We start from the raw sequence: 18859 nt of genomic DNA, 5'->3' as shown, positions 1-18859 counted from the left end.
ATGTTATACAGGGATATTTCTCATTAAGATCTATGTATAAACTAGGCTTCAATTTAGATTATTACTGGTCTTTTGACAGCGCTCAGAAATAAGGTGCGAGTGTGCCCTAAAGGTCTTGCAAGCTAATTCAAACTAGATTCAGGTGCAGGTAGGTGGAAAAATGATAGAGAGGGAAAGTCCTTAACAGTCTGAACCTCTGCCAGTCTGCAAAAATAATTACTGCTAATTATATCTCATTGAGTATCCTTCTTTTATTGTGAAGCACAAGAATGCTAAATATGATTAGTGTCCATTAAAATAATTTGAACTAGGAAACATATGATTTCCTGGGGTGCACATAATTCTAAATAGCTCTACTTTCTCCCTCTATTGTTATTCCAGTATTACAGAGATGATTGATCACCGGTGAAAACTCTTGGTATGTACCAGCTTCCTCCAGCAAAAATCCTTGGACCTTCTTCATTCATGTGAACTGTTTTGAATTTATGTGTAATTTATGTGTATTTTATTCATTAAATCTAGACTCCGCTTCCTTGTTTTTGATGACAATGAGGAAAGTCCCACCATATGGCCAACTTCAGGTAAAAACTGTGCAAGTCCATGGTGAATTCCCCGGATCTGTAGAACATACACAGGCAACTTTCTTCTGATTGTGCACAGGGTCACACAACTACAGGTGTCAAATTTGGTCTGAGTATCCCTTCATTGTTCAATACAAGCTCTTAATGTTGTGAACACTGTTGGAACATTTTGTATGTCTCCAAATGGCTTTTGCTAGCAGTGGGCAAAGGCCTTGGATTGTTGAAACGTTAATTTTTATTGTTGTAACTCTATAATCTATACAGAGGTTTGAAGGACACAGAATATTAAGTCCCAGAAGGATACAAGGCAACACAGGGCTCCTTCACTTTGCGTTAATGCCATTTCTGCACCCTTTGCACACAAATTTTAGACTAGCTTATATATCCTTTTACTTAAAGCCACTTCTAAGTAGTATGGAAGCCCATTTCAGTCAAAATAAATACCTAATCATTTGCAATACTTAAACTGTTAAAAAACCCCTATAATCTGAGCTAGATGCATCCAATAAAAAAGATACCAGTTTAAATGCGTACTTTAAAATGGCGAACGTACAACTTTTCAGCAGGCTAAATCAAATCCAGCGTGGGAGCAGCAAGTTGATATACAAAGGATGTACAAATACAAGGTCCAAGGATAATTATAAAGAACCCTCTCACTGCAGTTTTCATGCATGCTAACTGCATTCTTGTTTATAATCTAACATACAAAATGTTCTCCAGTTGAAAAAAAAAAATCAGACCCGAGGAGGATTCAGTTGCTCGGTGCTTTTATTTCACAAAAGAATGAACATCTCGGCAAACATGTAGTATCATACTTTCCATGTATCAGCAGAGCCCAGGCAGCAGCAAAATGTTACTGATCTCTATTGGATGTTAGAAGGGAAAATAAGTAAATTGAGCATAATGTTCAGTTACAAATATTGTCAAATATATCCCTGGATTCAGTCTGTTTTAATTAAAATAGATCTTATGCTGCCTCCTGTTGGTCACCTACAAACAGAAACATCTAAAATTAGACTCCACGTTACCAACTGCACATTCTATAGCCTATACCTTATCTACTACCTACTACTAATCAGAGGAGGTATACAGCTTTTCTCATGGAGTTACCAGAAATAAATCTGACCCAGTAAATCTATTTCGTTTTGTGAATATAATGAATTTTTAACAGCAGTAAACTGGCTTACTACAAATGTATTTAGAATATAGAAAATAAATTCATTAGTACATAAATAATAGAGTAATCATCAGGTCTGTGCAAACATAATTAATATAAACACCTGAATAATTGATATTTATTATAACAACTAAACCAGTATGATAGCATTACCAAAGTGCCATAATGTTCTGATAGCATTCTTTAAAAATTAAGATTATCCAATATAATCATTACTGGATATTAAAATCCCACATACAATATATATTATCTTCATGTATATTATACTGGTCATGCTTATAATGTGTTCCGTGACATAGAATACTATTAGAAATGTTTTGGTTACATCATTTAAGTGCAAATAGTAGAGTATAACTTTACATGCAATTTGTGTTTTAAACATCTTACTATATTTCAGTGAGAACATACGTAATCATTAATCTAGTCATCGACTATTTCTATAGGAAGGTACCTTTTCATAAAGTACTGTGAGCTTTGAAAAGACAGAAAAGATGTAGAAAAACTCGCTTTGGACTAATTTTGTGATTTTTTTTAAATTGCATAACAGCTGCGTAAAGTAGCTGAAAAATCTGTTTGATTCAGACCTACAGAAGTTACTCATGCAAGTAATACGTATTCTTCTGAGTAGTGGAGTTGACTTCACTGAGATTTCTTACATCATTAGCGAATAATTACAGGATTCGGAACTTAGGCCCCAAATTCTATCATCAAGCCTTGGTTTTCACCATGAGTTTCTAACACAACTTCTTCTGCACTCAGTTCTGCTATCAGATTTAACTCTCTGTATGCAGAATTGTGGCAAATGACCTTTTTTCCCTCTGTGAGAGTCGCAGTACAGGCTTACCCGCATAACTGAAGAAAATTCATAGTTTCACAGTAACTTTTCTGTAAGCAATGGTATAAAGTAACTGATACTACTACATTATTTCCTGATCACTGAGTAAGAGAGCTCAACTCCATTTGAAATCCATTAATGATTTGTCAAACTGAGAACTGACATTAGTTCCTGTGCAAATGTAGCATAGAGTATTAAAGAAGCATGTCTATTTTCCAAATTAAGCTTTGTTCAGTTTTCACTATACATACTGAGTAATTTACCACATGTCATTGCTCTGGCTGATGTCATATGCCAGAGGCTTATACATATAGCAAATGGCTGGATGGAAGACTGCCAAAAAAAATTTGCTGTAAGGAGAAACTTGGAGGCAAGAACATCACCTGAATTACTGACTCTCACTTGCCGTTTATGTCACCCAGCAATTTCGTCATGACAGTGGCAATTAAAAAACCTCGGAATTCTCTAGTCTCTTCCAATTTGCATAGCTATTCATACCCATGTACTGTGGGCATAATATGTCACTTTTCTCATTGCATAAGTTGCATACTTGTACTACTTGGGTGTAAAAACAACACAAAAACACAAACAGGAGAATTGGGCCTTGTATTTCTGTTGAAGTGACAAGTTGCTATATTTAATGATTAATGAAGTCTCTATACTACCACGAGTAGCCTTATTAGTGCTACTTTTCTCCTGCATATCTATCAATTTTTCTCCTACTGTTTCAGTAAGCGGGAATAGAATTCTCCATCTCTCCTAAACTATTCAATACATTTGCTTTGCACTAACAAAAAGTAGTTGTGTTCCAGTATAAAAATGCTTGCATTTCAGCATGGTGATGGTAAAGGTTACTTGGCTAAGTGTAGTTATAATATGATTTGGAGACTCACTATGAAAAGAGCGAAATAAATGTGGAAGTTGCCTGAAATACTATAATAACAAGCTATTTACTTCTACAGAACTCGCACACATCTCAATACAAATAAATTATTGAGTGGGGGAGTTCCAGTCTATTATTATGTTGTTCAAGTGTGCATAATTTTCATTTACATCCTTATGAAAATATTTATGATGAATGTTATCTAAATTTATAAAGGTATATAATGACAAATTATAGTCAATTACAGAACTGGAGCTTTCCATTGTTTACCATTTAAAACGGAAGTATGTTGTTTGGCAATATTAAGCTTTAAGCATTAATATTGAGCTTGACTTTTGCAAAAAGTACATGCAGTAGTGATGTGATAATAAACTTACCACAGTCATCGCAAGCCATATGAAAGATGTTTTAGGCATCTCAATAATTTTGTTCATTTTTAAACTGCTTGGAAAAGATGTGCTTAGATATTTAGAACCATTCTGTCTGGCATATGACAACCTTACTGCCTAAATGATACTTATGTATCTTATTCAAATAGCTGGAAAGAAAGAAAATTCTCAGGCTGTGGAAGATTACTAATGAATTTATGAAACCTAGCTAATTTCAGTGTCCTTATGTCAGACACTGTATGCATGAGATCAAATTGACTTCATAATGTATGCCTAGACTAATATTAATACTAAGTCCATTACAATTTTAACATTATAATAGATGACTACTGAAAGTTTATCAAGCAATATATTGTGTAGTGTTTACCATGTAATATTTTAACACTTAAAATTACCATGAAGTACAAGATGAAAGTGTTTTAATTCATTTAAATCACTACAGAAGTTAAAAAAGGAATTCTTTCACTTCAGAAATACTATTTACTCTGACTTTAAACATGGGGATTTATATTTGTAGCTTTGGATTTGATGTATGACAAGATACAAATTTTTCCCATAGTTAACCGAAGCAACAACTAAAATTTATTTTACAGCTTGCTGCTGTAGGCAGCCTAGTGGCTGCTTAGTAGATAGTGCTGGAGACTTCAGAGATGGAAGACTTATTTTAGAAAACATCCTGAAGCGCTTTTTCTTTAGTTAACAGCATGACTGAAGCAAAGGTACCACATGAATCATCCACCCTGTAGAAATCTTCCCCACCCTGCACTATGTGATCACAATTTATCTTGCCACAGTTAATGGGATGAAAACAGAAAGTACAGCTACTACTAAGGCACAAGGATGGAGAAAAACTGGTAAAACTGAAGAGCTGAAGTAAGATGATAGGAATTATCAGTCTCTTCAAGTTAGATACCTGGTTTTAATGCTGTGAAGGCCACTTTGGCTCTTGCCCTTGCTAAGGTCATTCTAAGATAAAGCTGACAATGAATTCCTCTTACAGGTTTATGAATATTAAAAAACCCTAAATAAAACAACACTAATGTAGATTTCTTTTAAACTTCAGTTACATGGGGAAAACAGTATCACAGTCAGTTTTCTCACTCAGCAATTTGTCTACTGGGACAACTGCAAAATATTACAGAAATAATGGCACATATTACAATTAATTCCTCATGACAATGCTTTTTTTTGAAATATAATATCATTTTGCAAAGTATTCAGATAATTACAGAGAAGACTTGCATATAAAATTAAGTAATACTTTCTATATAATGATGAGCCTGAATGACAATTTAATGGACTCTTCCAAAAGCAATTCTCTAGCATACAATTTAAACTGAAGATTTAAACAAAACAAAACATATTTTTCAGTCTGTAAATTAATACCTAAATATCTGTTCTAAAACTTGTGCATTTAAATAGATTCTTTTGACTCAGGAGTTTCAAAATTCTCCAGAGCAAATTGTCAGTACAGATGACCAGGGGTCCCTATATTTATTAAACTGAATGACCTGACAGTAAAACTCAGTTAAGGCTCTTGGCATTGGTGAAACTTCTTCCCACTCAGACCTACTACTGTGGTAGACTTGAACTTCATCTGTGATTTCTTCCGGAGCATAATCACCACCTAATATATAAATTTTGTCTTCTGTCCCAACTGCCCCTGCATTAAAGCCGGCACATTCAAAAGATCCTTCCCCTTTCCAAACACAGGTTTCTGGGCAAAAACTGTAGACCTTGTAGGTGGAGAGATCACATATGTACAATGTACAGTTCACTGGAACAGCTTTGATTAGAGTTGCATGGAAAAACTGCCCAAATTCTGCTACAAGCTCAGACCACTGATCAGTCATAGCATTATACTTAAAGAAACAGTCAAGAGATGGATTAAAGGCATCAGTAATCTCTACTTCTGAGCCAAGGACGTAAATTACATTCTGACACGCACTTGCTTCTGGATAGTAGATACCTCTTGGTAATTGGCTTACAGATTTCCAGTCTTTGGAAAGAGGATTATAGGATTCTACATCCAAAAGACTTCGGGTTTCTTGAGCTCCTCTGGTCTTTCCCCCTATTACAAACAGCTGGTTTAATGTTACAACAGACGTGTGCATTGTCCTTGGTTTTTTCATAGCTGACACTATGGAGAATTCATTGCTGACTGGACAGTAGCACCAGGTTTGGTCAGTAGCATCATGAAATGGCTCAGCAATATGAAGCCTGACAGTCCTATAACAATTCCCTTTACATCCTCCAGTTATAAATATTTTTTCTCCATAGCTAGATAAACTTGACCCCGGAAGATCAATCATGTGTGTATGTGGCAGTTCTTTCCATTTATCTGTTTTGATGTTGTAGCAGAATGTATGTCTGTTTTCTCCATCTTCATCAGTCTTATGAACAAATATATATTTTTCTGTTGTTGAAGGACGTGCATCTGGAAACAATCCACTAAAGTTTTGCACACTTTTAACTGCATCATTGATTATTACTGAGCAATTAGCATTTTTAAGTAAGTGTTCTTCAGAGTGTAGAAAGTCCTGCAAAGTCTTTTCAGGTAACTGGTGTAGTCTCACTTTTTTAATCAAATTAGGCAGATATTTCTGTCGCGTTTCTAAGTTATGTTTGGTCCATTGAAGGACAGCTTTCAACACTGATTCTTCCTCAGGGACATTTAGTTCATCAGCGTCAAGACATTTTTGTAATATCTCAAAATTCATCTCCAAAAAATCGCTTGATCTGAGTAGCAAGGAAAAGTGATGCTGTACAAAATCTAGTGCATGATCAAATAAGCGGACAGAACCGTAACTTTCTGATAGAGAAAGCAACTGTAAGCAATTCACAAGATCAATACTTTTTATTAGAAAGTCACTGCAAGCTTTGGAAAGGAGTGAAACTTGAAGAAATGACGACAGTTGGAAGAGCATTTCCACATTATCATTTGTTATCTCTGTTTTTCCTGTGTAAGCGTAATCAAGAAAAGCTTTCACTGCCTTGGGTGATAGATTACTAATAGTAACATTGCCATCATCTCGTTCTTTCATATTAACTTCAAACATGGCTCTGTGAATAAAATATAGAAGATACACACACAAATTAAAGATCTAGCAAACAGCAGAGAACTGATGTGAGAGGAAGGAGACAATCAGGGATGTATAATAAGGTGAGCAGGCTGTATAGATCTAAAACGCGGAGGTTCTCATAAGAACAATGCATTTGCATGCTATGGTCAAAGAAAAAAAGAGTGGTGATAAGTACATATCCAAAGAGATGGCTCATAGAAGTCATAGCAGCACCTGTGCTTTGTATGGCTTTTCACAGAGCGTGATGAAGTCTACAGCTCTCAATGTGACAGAAAATGGGACATTTTTAGGGGCAGCATCAGTTTCAACAGCTTGAGAAAGAAAGGCTGATTTAAAAAATACGTAATTAAAAAGCTCCATGGTTTAGGTCATGCACTGTGGATGAATACAGAAAATAAGTGAAAAAAAGGCTTCCAAATTGCAGACTGAGCAAATGGCAGGATGGATGATGGGAGCATGCCTCAGTAATAAAAGTGGGTGAGAGGTGAAAGAGGAGAAAAAACATGAGGAAACGTAATTCTTCCTTTAGAGTTGACAGACAGATGTATGGGTACAGGCAGATGTCAGAAAAAATGAGTTTTTGACATAGGATTGCATGACACAATGAAACGTGCAGAAAGTAGATTGTGACTGAATACAAAGACGATGGTTGAGATGGTGGAACAAACATTATTGATCAGTAGGTTTGTGCAAATTTTATTACATTTTTGACTACTTTATTAGTAAATATGTAATAACATTTAACTATTCCACACAATCTAATGTGGCAAGATAAAATAATTACGTTTTTTCAAGCCGGTAAGTGCTGGCAACAGAATAGTGCTGCAACATCACTTGCCCTGCCCTCCCAGAGCCTAAGCATCAGGCTGTGATAGCAACAGCTTCTGAATTTGACAAAAGATGATAGCAGAGAAAAATTTAGATAAATCATCAAATACTAAGTATATAATCTTGATTATTAATACATCATAGGTAGTTCCTATTAAAAAAAACCAAAGGTATTATATCACGGTTCAGTTATACAATCAGTATCTGTGTAGTATGTGATTTTTAAAATCCTATACTTTTATGAGGGCAAAGAGAAAAAAAATAATCACTATGTATAGCATACTCTTTGGGAAGTGAACATCTGGTAAAGCAGGAACTTGTCTGACCTCCTGAACAAGAACATAAAACTACAGTAAGACAGTTATGTCACAAAGACCTTTTTGCATACTAGCTGACGATCCTTAGAATCCTTTCGTCATTAACCCAAAAGCTATGATACAAATCTCTAAATTACAGAGTAAAATAGCAACTGAACAATACTAAAAGGAGAACAATCTAGGCAAAGGCTTTTATTCTGAAAGCTAACAGTAGGGAGCAAAATGTTGCTGAATCTTGGGTTTACGCACTTAAACCAAAACAAAGAGAAATCCAAAGGCCAAGGAAGACAAAAGCTGTTTCATTTTAAAATTTATCTAGTAGACCTAGACACTTTTTATTCCCTGATGGTAATAAACGGGCCTTGCATTCCAGGGCAACTTATGAATTTGATGACTGCTGTTATCAACTGTCACATGCGGGGAGAGGTCTCTCCTGGCAAATTTTATCCCGAAGAGCCTATAGTTAGTGAAAGGCTACATATGTTGCCATGAGCTTAACTTCAGTTCTAAAAATTACCACTGTAAGCTAATATTCCTTTCTACCAGAGCATCTCTGTGCTGTCAAGCAGTAAACACTTGAAATGCAAGTAGTTCTGTGTGTCAGAGAAAAAACAATCTGCTGCTAGGGTGGAGAAATAGCTTATTTCATCTGCATTTCTTCTTTTCTCAGTAGTCCTACGAACACATCTAGCCTATGTCCTATGTCATATACGGCAGACTCCCACAGACCATAGGATGCCCCAGGCCCTTTGAAAATAACACCTGTCACCTACATATGGGCAACTGAATCAAGCTCATTAACTCATTTCCAGGAGCCCATTTTTTCAATGTTAGGGCGTCTTAGCTTTGTGTTTTACTAAAGAGTGTATTTGGAAACAGACTTTCAGTGTGGAATTGCAAGTGTGAGCCTCACTAATAAAAAGGTTAGCAAGGTTCTTCATAAATTAATATCCTGTATGTGAATGATCTGTCTCTCCCTTAAGAATGTATAGCTTTAAGCACCAGAAGAAAGATCACTGATAATTTCATGCTGAAAGGTGGAACTCTGCACTTCAGAAAAAATATAAGGTATCTGTTGAAATACTTCTGAAGACAGACTCTACTATACTGAGTACTCATCTTAGGCAAACGAAATCCAGCCCCATTCCAAAACCATACACTATTTATCCACAATTGCTCTGTGCAAGATGTATTTGTAAACCTGTTCTGTTTCACAATATTAATGTGTCAAAGTACACAGACTGTCCCACACAAAGTCAAACAATACCCTTGCAGACCTTCAAGTACAGGCAACAGGTAAGTCTAAAAAGTTACACAACTTGTGTCAATTCTACCTAACAGCAAAACCATGCACTTAAAGAGTTTGGCACTGGTATTTCAGAGTATAGACTCCCATCTGAATCTCAAATTCATAAGAGTTCTCATGTCACTTGGAAATACAAACAGATGTATTTGGGGTGTAGTTGGGCATCTAACACTGTAGTCTTGGTCTGGTTCTTTTTTTTTTTGCTATCCTCAATACAATGTTTGAATGCTTTGCTCAAAATTCTGCAGACATGTAAGATGTGACAATTTATTTTTTAATTTTTGTAATTATATACCTTCCCTCCCTCCCAGGGAACTTTCAATCCATTTCCTGAAAACTCATGCCAAAATTAGGTTTACCTGAAAAAATCACTGCATGCTGCCAGTACACAACGATGACAAGGAATTATTTCATCTTTCACAAGAATTTTAAAGTCAAAAAATATATTTTGTTCTCTGAACTTTTGCAGCACTTTTAGAATTTGTTGTCCATGACCTTCAGCCACTAGGGAATTGATTTTATTTTCAGGAACAGAAATTCCATTGCAAATAGGTCTGCTAATGTAATCCCGTTGATTGGCCATGGTTTCTTCAATGTATTCCTGAAACTGAAATGGAAAAATAAGTACTTGATTCTACAGTCTTACTATTTAAAAAAAAAACCAACAAATCAATATACCATAAAACAAAAACATTCCCAGCATTGAATTTGGTTTATAAGTCTTATATGCACAGTTCTAAATTTGTGTTAGAAACAACTTTTACAATGAATTTAATTTCATACTACTACTTCTACTTTGCAAAATATATGCACATAGCATACTTTAAAAGTAAAATATCTGACATTTCAAAGAACAACTCTATAAATAGTACCCACCTGTAGGAATTTTTTCAATAAAGTCCGAAAGAAGTACACCAAAGAGTGTGTTAAAATTTTTAATGGTCATTTAAGAGAAAGATTAGTCTTAGGTTTACCCTCAAAAAACCCCAAATTCTAATAATTTAATGTAAAATGAAGATGGAAAAGGACAACTTTGCTACATATTTTTAGATTCCAAAAGGCTCATCTGCATACTACAAAACCCCAAACTCAAAGCAGACCAATGGTCTTTGTACAGCTTACGGTGTAGAGATACAGGCTACTACACTGTTTTCTAAGTGGATTCCCCTGAGGCACTCAGGACTAAAGTAACAGAATACAAACAAACACCAGCAGCTTGGCCTAATCACAGGATTGCTAGGGCTTACCAAATGGGGCCATTTAGACACAGTTTGGTGACAGTGCAACATTGAGCATTTAGTCAATTCATACTGATTTTATCTCACACCTCCAGTCTTGCTGTAAAGCTGGATGTTTGTTTACAGCTTATGCTGCACACTGTGTGCTTCCTTTACAGTGGCGTAAATTAAATGGCTTCAGAATGGATTTTGCTCCAGGGGAGGTTCAGACTGGATATTTGGAAAAATTTTAACACTGAAAGGGTTATTAAGCCTTGGAATGGGCTGCCCAGGGAAGTGGTTGAGGCACCATCCCTGGAGGTATTTAAAAGACAGGTAGACATAGTGCTTAGAGACATGGTTTAATGATGTTTTTTTGTCAGAGTTAGGTCGATGGTTGGACTAGATGATCTTCAAGGTCCCTTCCAACCTAACCTATGATTCTAAATTTAAGACAGCACAATTTCCCTTTCAGAAGCCAAGTTTTTCTAGTGAAAATCCCTATACTGAAGTGCATTGTTTGTACAGTAAACTGGGCTTCACTATTTTTCACATTAAAAATATTTTGACAACATAAAGAAACCTTAAACATGAGTATATTTTATTTATACGGATTTAAAGAGCTATTTCTACTGCTACAGATGCATAAACTGCTCTTACTGCAATTTTGAGTAAAGTTTGCCTATTTTAAACCTCAAGGAAACACTTCAAGGTTTTTCTATTGCAGGATTCTGCTTCCATAATTCCAATTAAAATTAGCAACAGATAATGGCCCACCTGAATTGACAAAGAAGGGGATAAAAAATTCCAAGCCAAACCCGGAAACCAGAAAAATATTGGTTTTGTTTTCTAATTTCATGAAAAGGTTTATCTGATAAAGTGATACAATCAGAGCAGACTAAGCCATCAGGCAGTCTTCTTCGTGGGAGGTACTTTCATAGCAGACTGATCTATACTTTAGCTAGTCAGGTAGCTCCAACCACAAATAGACCTCCATGTCTCCTGGAATAGAAGAGATCCATTGATCTTGCTGCCAGCACTGGCACCCTTGGAGCAGGCATCTTCTCCTTCCCATGGCCAGACAATCTCACGTATTCACTCTTTCCATTCTAAGCCTGAGGAACTAGGAAAATACAGAAGAACAAGACCACCATTTATTCTGATAATGTATGGCCTCAACCCCCAACTTCCATAAATCATAAAGCTTTTTTGTATGTCAGAATCCTCTAGAATACCTTTTTCTTATGAACTTAACTGAAAAGCCTGTTCCTCAAAAGGCTGAATCTTCAAAAGCAGAGTTGTTTCAGCAAAATTAGTCTCCCACATTTGAATGAAACTTAAAAAAAAGTAAGTGAATTCCAAGGTTTATTTGGCATCATGTAAAGTAACACTTCTGAAGGAAATGTAAACCTTGTCACAAAATTTTATAATTAATAATAGATAGTAGACGTGTTCCTCCTTTTACATGCAGTTTCTACAGCAAGCTCTGACCTATTACCTGCTCTCTGTAGGTAAAATTACCAATCTGAGCAATATTAATCTTTGTATAATGAATACAGAACCATCTAATGTCATCAAGTCCATCTCTGCTATTTTAGGCCAAAGACATCATATAACCACTTTCATAAAAGCAATCTATGTTTCATAAAGTTTTCTTTTACCGCCACTATTTCTACAGAAAGACTATCCCGGTATGTTGGTGCCAAGACTACAAACCTTCTTTTAATGACATAATTTATTAATGCTTATATATATTTGTTCTTCTGTCAAAATTGTCATTTCACTGAATTTTCCTTCGCATATTTATTCACTCACTATTACCAAGAGTGTTGATATCCCCTCTCAGCTTTTATTAGAATGAACAACTGTCAAACTTTCCAAGATCCATTTCTAAGACTGAATTTTTGTTTTCCTTATTATCTCTTGCAGTTTTCTCTTTATCCACTCCAGTTTGATCTTGTATTTCTTTCACTGATATCAGATTTGTTGTACAGCATAATGGTTAAGATCTCATCAGTGTCTCAGTTCTCCAATTTGCAGGTTATCCAGTGCATCCTATCTGTAATAGCACTGTCTCCTTATTTTTTATTAAAAACATATTTCAGCAGTGTACATCTAATGTTTTTATCCATCATTAAGGAAGATACTAATGAATACTGTGCTATGGCTTAGCCTAATTCATGGTCCCCTCCACTCCATTAAAAAAATAAATATTAAAAAATTCAATTCTCACCTCCCTTGTAGCCAATTCCTGCTTTATTTGATAATTTTCATACTAATTTACCACTTTACTGGATCTGTTGATGATTTTAGAGCCCTCCAAAATACCCTAACAATTCAGCTAAAACTTGGTATGTTAAACAAGGCCAACTAGCATTTATAATTATTTAATGCATTCTTCTACAAAGCCATATGAATTAATTAATAGTTATCTTTATAAATATTTGATCAAATTACTGACAAAATGGTAGAAAACATAGGGGGTGCAGACACACATTACGTAGGCGCTGAGTTCAGGAAAGCTGGGCAATGAACCTTCCTCATATTTGCTCCACCGACTCCCACAGGATTCCAATTACAAAGTCTGTTTTTACATGGATTGCCAAGAACCAAACTCCAATAGATGGTTCCTTAGATTTGGGATCTCCTACTTGTGTTTCTTAACATACGGTTGTGTGCCATACAGCTTCTTATCATGGCATCCAAAGGCTGCATACTCGAGCCCTCTTCCATCACCTGACCCACGGGGCACTTGTCACACCACCAGCCTTCCGGCATCTCCTGTATCGTGACGCATCAGACGCTGAGTACCGACGTATGTGACTGGGTACTACCTGCAGTAAGATCAAACGTGTTCTCTAATGTGACCAAATTCAAGCTACCCTACCATTCTCTGCTGGCATACTGAATGTTTACACAACTTATACTGACAAATGACTGTTTAGCTATTAGCCTGCTTTTCTAAAAAAAAAAAACCCCAAAACCTTCCAAAAGCGAACTCCCTTGAAGTTAATATATTTGCCCTGTTTTTCTGCTTGAAAGTCACAGAATCACAGAATCACAGAATCTTAGTGGTTGGAAGGGACCTTTGAGATCATCGAGTCCAACCACATAAAAAAAAAAAACCAAAAAAAAAACCCACATCAAAGTCACATCAAACAAGTGGCACATTGGCCATTACAGTGAAATTTGAAACAGACTTCGAAGTTATTAAGGTCAACCCCACATAACACATGCTTGGGGAGATAACTCTCTCAATGCGATCTGTACAGATCTCCAGTTGAGGGGCACGGCATTCTGCACACCTGATAATGAAGTGGCAAGAAATGGCCAGCCTATGTATGGCCGCAAAGCAGCTAGCAGGTGAAGAGAAGCAGGCTGGGGATGGTAAAGTAATTTTGGTCATTACAGTGGATGACCTAAGGGACTATGTGGAAGCTCTGACAGAAAGAGCATTCTTATGGTCTGTCACAAAGTCCACTAATAAGTATCCAGACGTCCTTAATTCTGCTCTTCATAAGATCCCTCTGTTTTAACACTGTCCTTTTTCCAAGATGGTAAGGGATGGAGCAGCCTACAACATGAGTTCGTTGACCCACATGCCCTGTAACCACACTGATAAATGTGATAAGCCTGTAATCAAAACATGAGAAATATGCACATTCCTATTAGCAGTATCTAATCAATTAGTAAAAAGCTACAAGAAAATGTTTAACTGACCTTAATACTTATATACCAAGCAAACAGCTGCCAAAAACACTCATTGAATATCTAGAAGAATTCTTTTACTTCACCAGTGCTAATGTTCCCTTTCCAAAGATAATTATAAGACATAACATGGTTATACAGATTTTCTTTTAGTTGGCACCATCAACAATCCTTCATAGATGTACTTACAATTCTGTATGTGGAAGAAGCTGAAATGTATAATTTATTTGTTTATCCTTATCCTTCAGAAAGTCCAGCTGCCCTTTTGATTATCAATTTCATACCCTGGCTCTGTTGAATCCTAGATATTACACTAAGAGACTGTAAACACAGCATACTGTTAAACTTACATAGGAGTCCAAAACCAACCAAGACAGCCATTTTCAGAGTATCTCAACAGGCATACACTAAAATCATAACTACTGCAATATGCCTTCTAGAGATGGTGTTCATATCCATTCCACCAGATCTGAAACAGCAGAGCAAACAGAACTGCGGAGTGAACTTTGAGCAGAGATGGATTTTAGTTTGTGCAGGGTCTTGCTCACCAGAGCATCAGTCAGGACATACTAACGTAAAGTACATATATCCAGAAACACCTTTGCTGAAAGTCAAAATATCCTTAGATGCTGCAACTGACAGATAAAATGGTTCCAAAAGTTTAAATATGCTAATGAATTTGAGAATGGAATAAGATGTGTGATTAATTCTAAGCAAATAACAGAGGAAAATTTATTAATCAAGGGAGGGTAAGGGCCCATATAATAAGAATGGAGCACGAACACCCAGATGAGGATGCAGGGTACAGACTGACACTGGAGAAGACTTAAACCAAACTGTTTTGATCACTTTATAATAGTAAGATAAAAATATACATACAAATATATGTGACTTTGTAATAGCAAAGGCGATGTTGTGTTGTGAAAGTATTGAGCATACTTAAGTATCGTGAACAGGTAAGTTAGCACTTTGTCAGAAAAAGCATGTTAGGACCACGTCTGCCTGACAATAAACATGACCAAACCTTTGTAATGGGACTGAAGCCTGATGTTCCCAGCACAATGGACACCAATCTTACATAGGGCATGCATTCATTCAGACCGTACAAATAACATTCAGTGTGTAGATGTTCTCTCCCCTACCAACGCAGCTGGCAAAAATTGTCTAAACTCAACCTTTATTTGGTGCTTAACTCCTTACAAACAATTGTAAAATAATCTATCTGCTTTATCTCAAAGCACAATAGAGCTGTGCTACAGCACTCTCTCATCAATAAATAAAAAAAAAGAGTATTAATTCTTAATAGTTCTTAGTAGATATGAGAAATAAGTTGTTTTTCAAGAGAATACTACCTTTGTCACTTAGCCTTCTCCCACCTTGGACAGCACGTCTGACTAGATAGCAGGATTTTAAAGAAAAATCTTAAATGCTGGTATTTTACAGCATACTTTATGTACTGAGGAAGAAAGAATTAAGACCAACGAAGATAAAGAAATAGTATACATTTCTCTAGAGAAGTTTTAGATTTTTTTCATACACAATGTTACTGTATATTTAATGTAAGTTCTGAAAAGGTCAAGGTCAGCATTTTAAATCTAATATTAAAAGTAAGTATTATATTATTAACTCTACTATATACCCATCAAGATGATTTGCTACTTTCACTCCTTATCTATTCAAAGGAGAAGAAATTAGTAATTTGTTAATAATTTTTAAAGACACCAGTCCCCACTGCACACCTAATTTAACAGCACCTAATTTAATATTCAGCAAGATGAATATGAGTGGAACAGGTACCTAAAGGATTTGATGACACTTCTCAATGCTGACTAAGAAGACAAGAGTAGATTGAAATGTAATTAAAAGTACAAAGTTCTATACTTTTATATTGTACTATTGTTTTTACTGTCATTGACTGTCTAAGAATGAAAACAAACAGTAAGAGAATTCCAAGTTCCTGTTTGGAAATTTCAATGCAACCGAGTCTCACAGCTTTTTCATAAATAACTGAACTTCAAAGAAAATTAATATTCAGCAAATCATTTTTAGACAGTCAAAAAAGAAGCATGTGGCATCCTGAGACATTTAATCCACAAAAGTGGCATTTATCAATAATACATGCTGAGACAGTATTCTATGAAGGTGACACAGAGACTTTAAAGCTTTGGGTTCTTTAGAAGTGATTGAAAAAAAATGGCATGGAAAAAAACCCAGTGTGGTACCAACAGGAAGTGGTGAAATCGCACTGGTTCCTGGAGGCATTCCAAAAGTGGAAGATTACCTCTCTGCAAGCAGTGATCTTTAATTGCGTATCCTCTCACAAACACATGAATCCATTAAGATAAAGAAAATAATTACTTAGACGAACTTAAGACAACTGGACTTTATCCTACAGTTAAATTTCTTAAATTCATCAAGTTCCTTTGGAAATTATGTTCTTAGCCAAAAAAAGTTTAAGAACTGTAATTTTCATTTTCAGGAAAAAAAAAAAAAAGGAATTAAAATGCCATGCTGTTCTTCTAATCGTGGCACAAATAATAACTGCAAATTCTGCAAGAGGAAATTACTGCTTTTACTCCGTTCTGTAGTCTGTCATTTCTGTATGTGAATATAATACGTGTTTTTTTTAAAACATACGTGCAATATTGAGCATACTTGTAGAATAATTTATCATAGCTTATTATCGTAATATGTTTTACTTAATAATAACAATGTGGGTTTATACTGAATTTATATTACATAGTATAGAGTGCATCTTGATCCTCAGTTTGCACTTACACATGATGCTTATTTTTTAACAAGATCAATAAGCCTAATACTGCAAAAAAACGCTACCTGTTTACATCTCTCTAAGTAGAAAGCATGGACAAGCCAAACCTATTAATCAAACCTGAGGGGTTTTTTAGAACTAGGTAAGATTCATATTCCATTAGTATTATCATATATCAGTAACTAGAGATATGGCCACAATTTCCTTTTCAAAGTGTGCAGAATACAATGCTTGAAATGTAAGCCTCAGCTACAATTTGATATTGGGGAATAGCATTTTCCTGTTTTGGTTTTTTTTTGACTGTGCTAAACCCTCCTCTGCTGTCAGTTAACTTCGTCTCTCTCTTTGGATAATACATAAGGGAGTATGTATGACATCACTTGCTTGACTAATTCATGAAGAAAAATGGGAATCATATTTTAAAATAAGTGAATTCCACTACTGATTCCTTGCTGAAACATTTTTCCCTAAATGTTACTTCTGTGTTTGAAATATTTTGCAAGGACCAACCTATACTCAGTTATAACCGAGACTTGTTTTAGGCAGAAAGACAGCAGTTCTTCTGGCCTATTTAGAAAAGGCACTTTTTCACTTTGACAGGGAGCTGGAGATGCTAAACAAAAAAAAAAACAAAAAAACAATGAAATATTCTACGAAATACCTGAAATAATGTAATTTTCAATATTTTTTTCATCATTTGTACATGGTCAATCTAGAACAGTTAAAGCATAAATATTTCTAAAGGTAAGCAACAGAAAGGAGGGTTGTAATTTTCCAAACAGACCCTGAAGGGTTGGGCCAAGGCCCAACTTCAAAACCAAAGGGTAAACAAAATGATTACCTTTTCATGATTTACAGATGGCCTGTAACTGAGGGCACACATGAATCCCAGTTCTGACAACCATTACAGTTCTTAGCACAACAAAAAACACAGGATATAAAAGGCTTTTTGTTTGGACACGTTCTTTAGAAGCCAGAATCAAACTAGGGTGATGCAGGCCTTTGCATCTCGTGTGTGAACAATCGCCTCCTCTTTTCCAGTCCGCACAGAGCAGCAAGGCCGGGGGAGGCTCAGAGCCCACCCCGCTGCTACAGCTCTCGGCCCGTCAGCTCTGCCGGGGCCGGGACGGCTCCCCAGCAGCACAGTGGTACTGATGGGGCCGAAGACACCGGGGCAGGGGCGGGGATCACCTGCCATTAACGGTGCCAACGCTCCCAAGGGACACCACCCCCAACGGCATAAACGCGGCCTTGTCTCGCGCGAAGCCGGGGCAGACAGAAGTTACAAGGAAATTACGTTCTTTTTACCAGGGCCGGCTTTATCAGCCACCCCAAGCCCCAAAGATACATGATCCGTGCACGACCGCCCCACTCCCGGCCCGGCCCGGCCGCTCCAGAGCCAACAGCTGCCGCCATGGCCTCCGCCCCCCGCCCCGCCCGCCGGCGGGAGGGCAGCAGCCTCAGCGCCGAGACTGCGCATGCCCATATCGCCCGCGCATGCGCCCTGCGGCGGCTCCCTTCATTCTAAGGGAGGACTCATTCCGGCAGGACAGGCGGGATGCTGCAAAGGGGCTTCCTCTCCTGTCACGGCGCGACCGCCGGGCCTGGCCACCGGATGTGGCGGTCTCCAGCGCCGCCGCTTCTCCGTAGCCGGCCAAGAGTTCGTCCCCCCCCCCTTAGGGCTCCCTCCGAACAGCGCGCACCCACCTGCCGCCAACACCAGCAGCTCGCCGACACGTCTGGCCCACCCGCCGCAGCAGCAGCG

The 18859-nt window shown here is 36.9% G+C and overlaps 1 protein-coding gene across 2 annotated transcripts; it reads right to left on the bottom strand.

Annotated features, from left to right (window-relative positions):
• Positions 1 to 5039: 5039 nt before the first annotated feature.
• Positions 5040 to 18834, bottom strand: KBTBD3 (kelch repeat and BTB domain containing 3). Of its 2 annotated transcripts, none has more exons than XM_074154363.1 (3): positions 18802 to 18834; positions 9759 to 10006; positions 5040 to 6928 (listed from the first exon to the last, which is right to left on the bottom strand). In XM_074154363.1, exons 2-3 carry the CDS (start codon positions 9980 to 9982, stop codon positions 5308 to 5310), a joined length of 1845 nt encoding a protein of 614 aa, XP_074010464.1. In that variant the 5' UTR covers positions 9983 to 10006; positions 18802 to 18834; the 3' UTR covers positions 5040 to 5307. The 2 variants fall into 2 exon arrangements, with proteins under 2 accessions (XP_074010464.1, XP_074010455.1); XM_074154354.1 differs by lacking the exon at positions 18802 to 18834 and adding an exon at positions 11608 to 11691.
• Positions 18835 to 18859: the final 25 nt, after the last annotated feature.

Source organism: Numenius arquata, chromosome 1 (genome assembly GCF_964106895.1).
Source record: "Numenius arquata chromosome 1, bNumArq3.hap1.1, whole genome shotgun sequence".
Taxonomy (NCBI): domain Eukaryota; kingdom Metazoa; phylum Chordata; class Aves; order Charadriiformes; family Scolopacidae; genus Numenius; species Numenius arquata.
The sequence above is the reverse complement of the archived record's forward strand: the minus strand, read 5'-3'. Positions and strand labels throughout refer to the sequence as shown.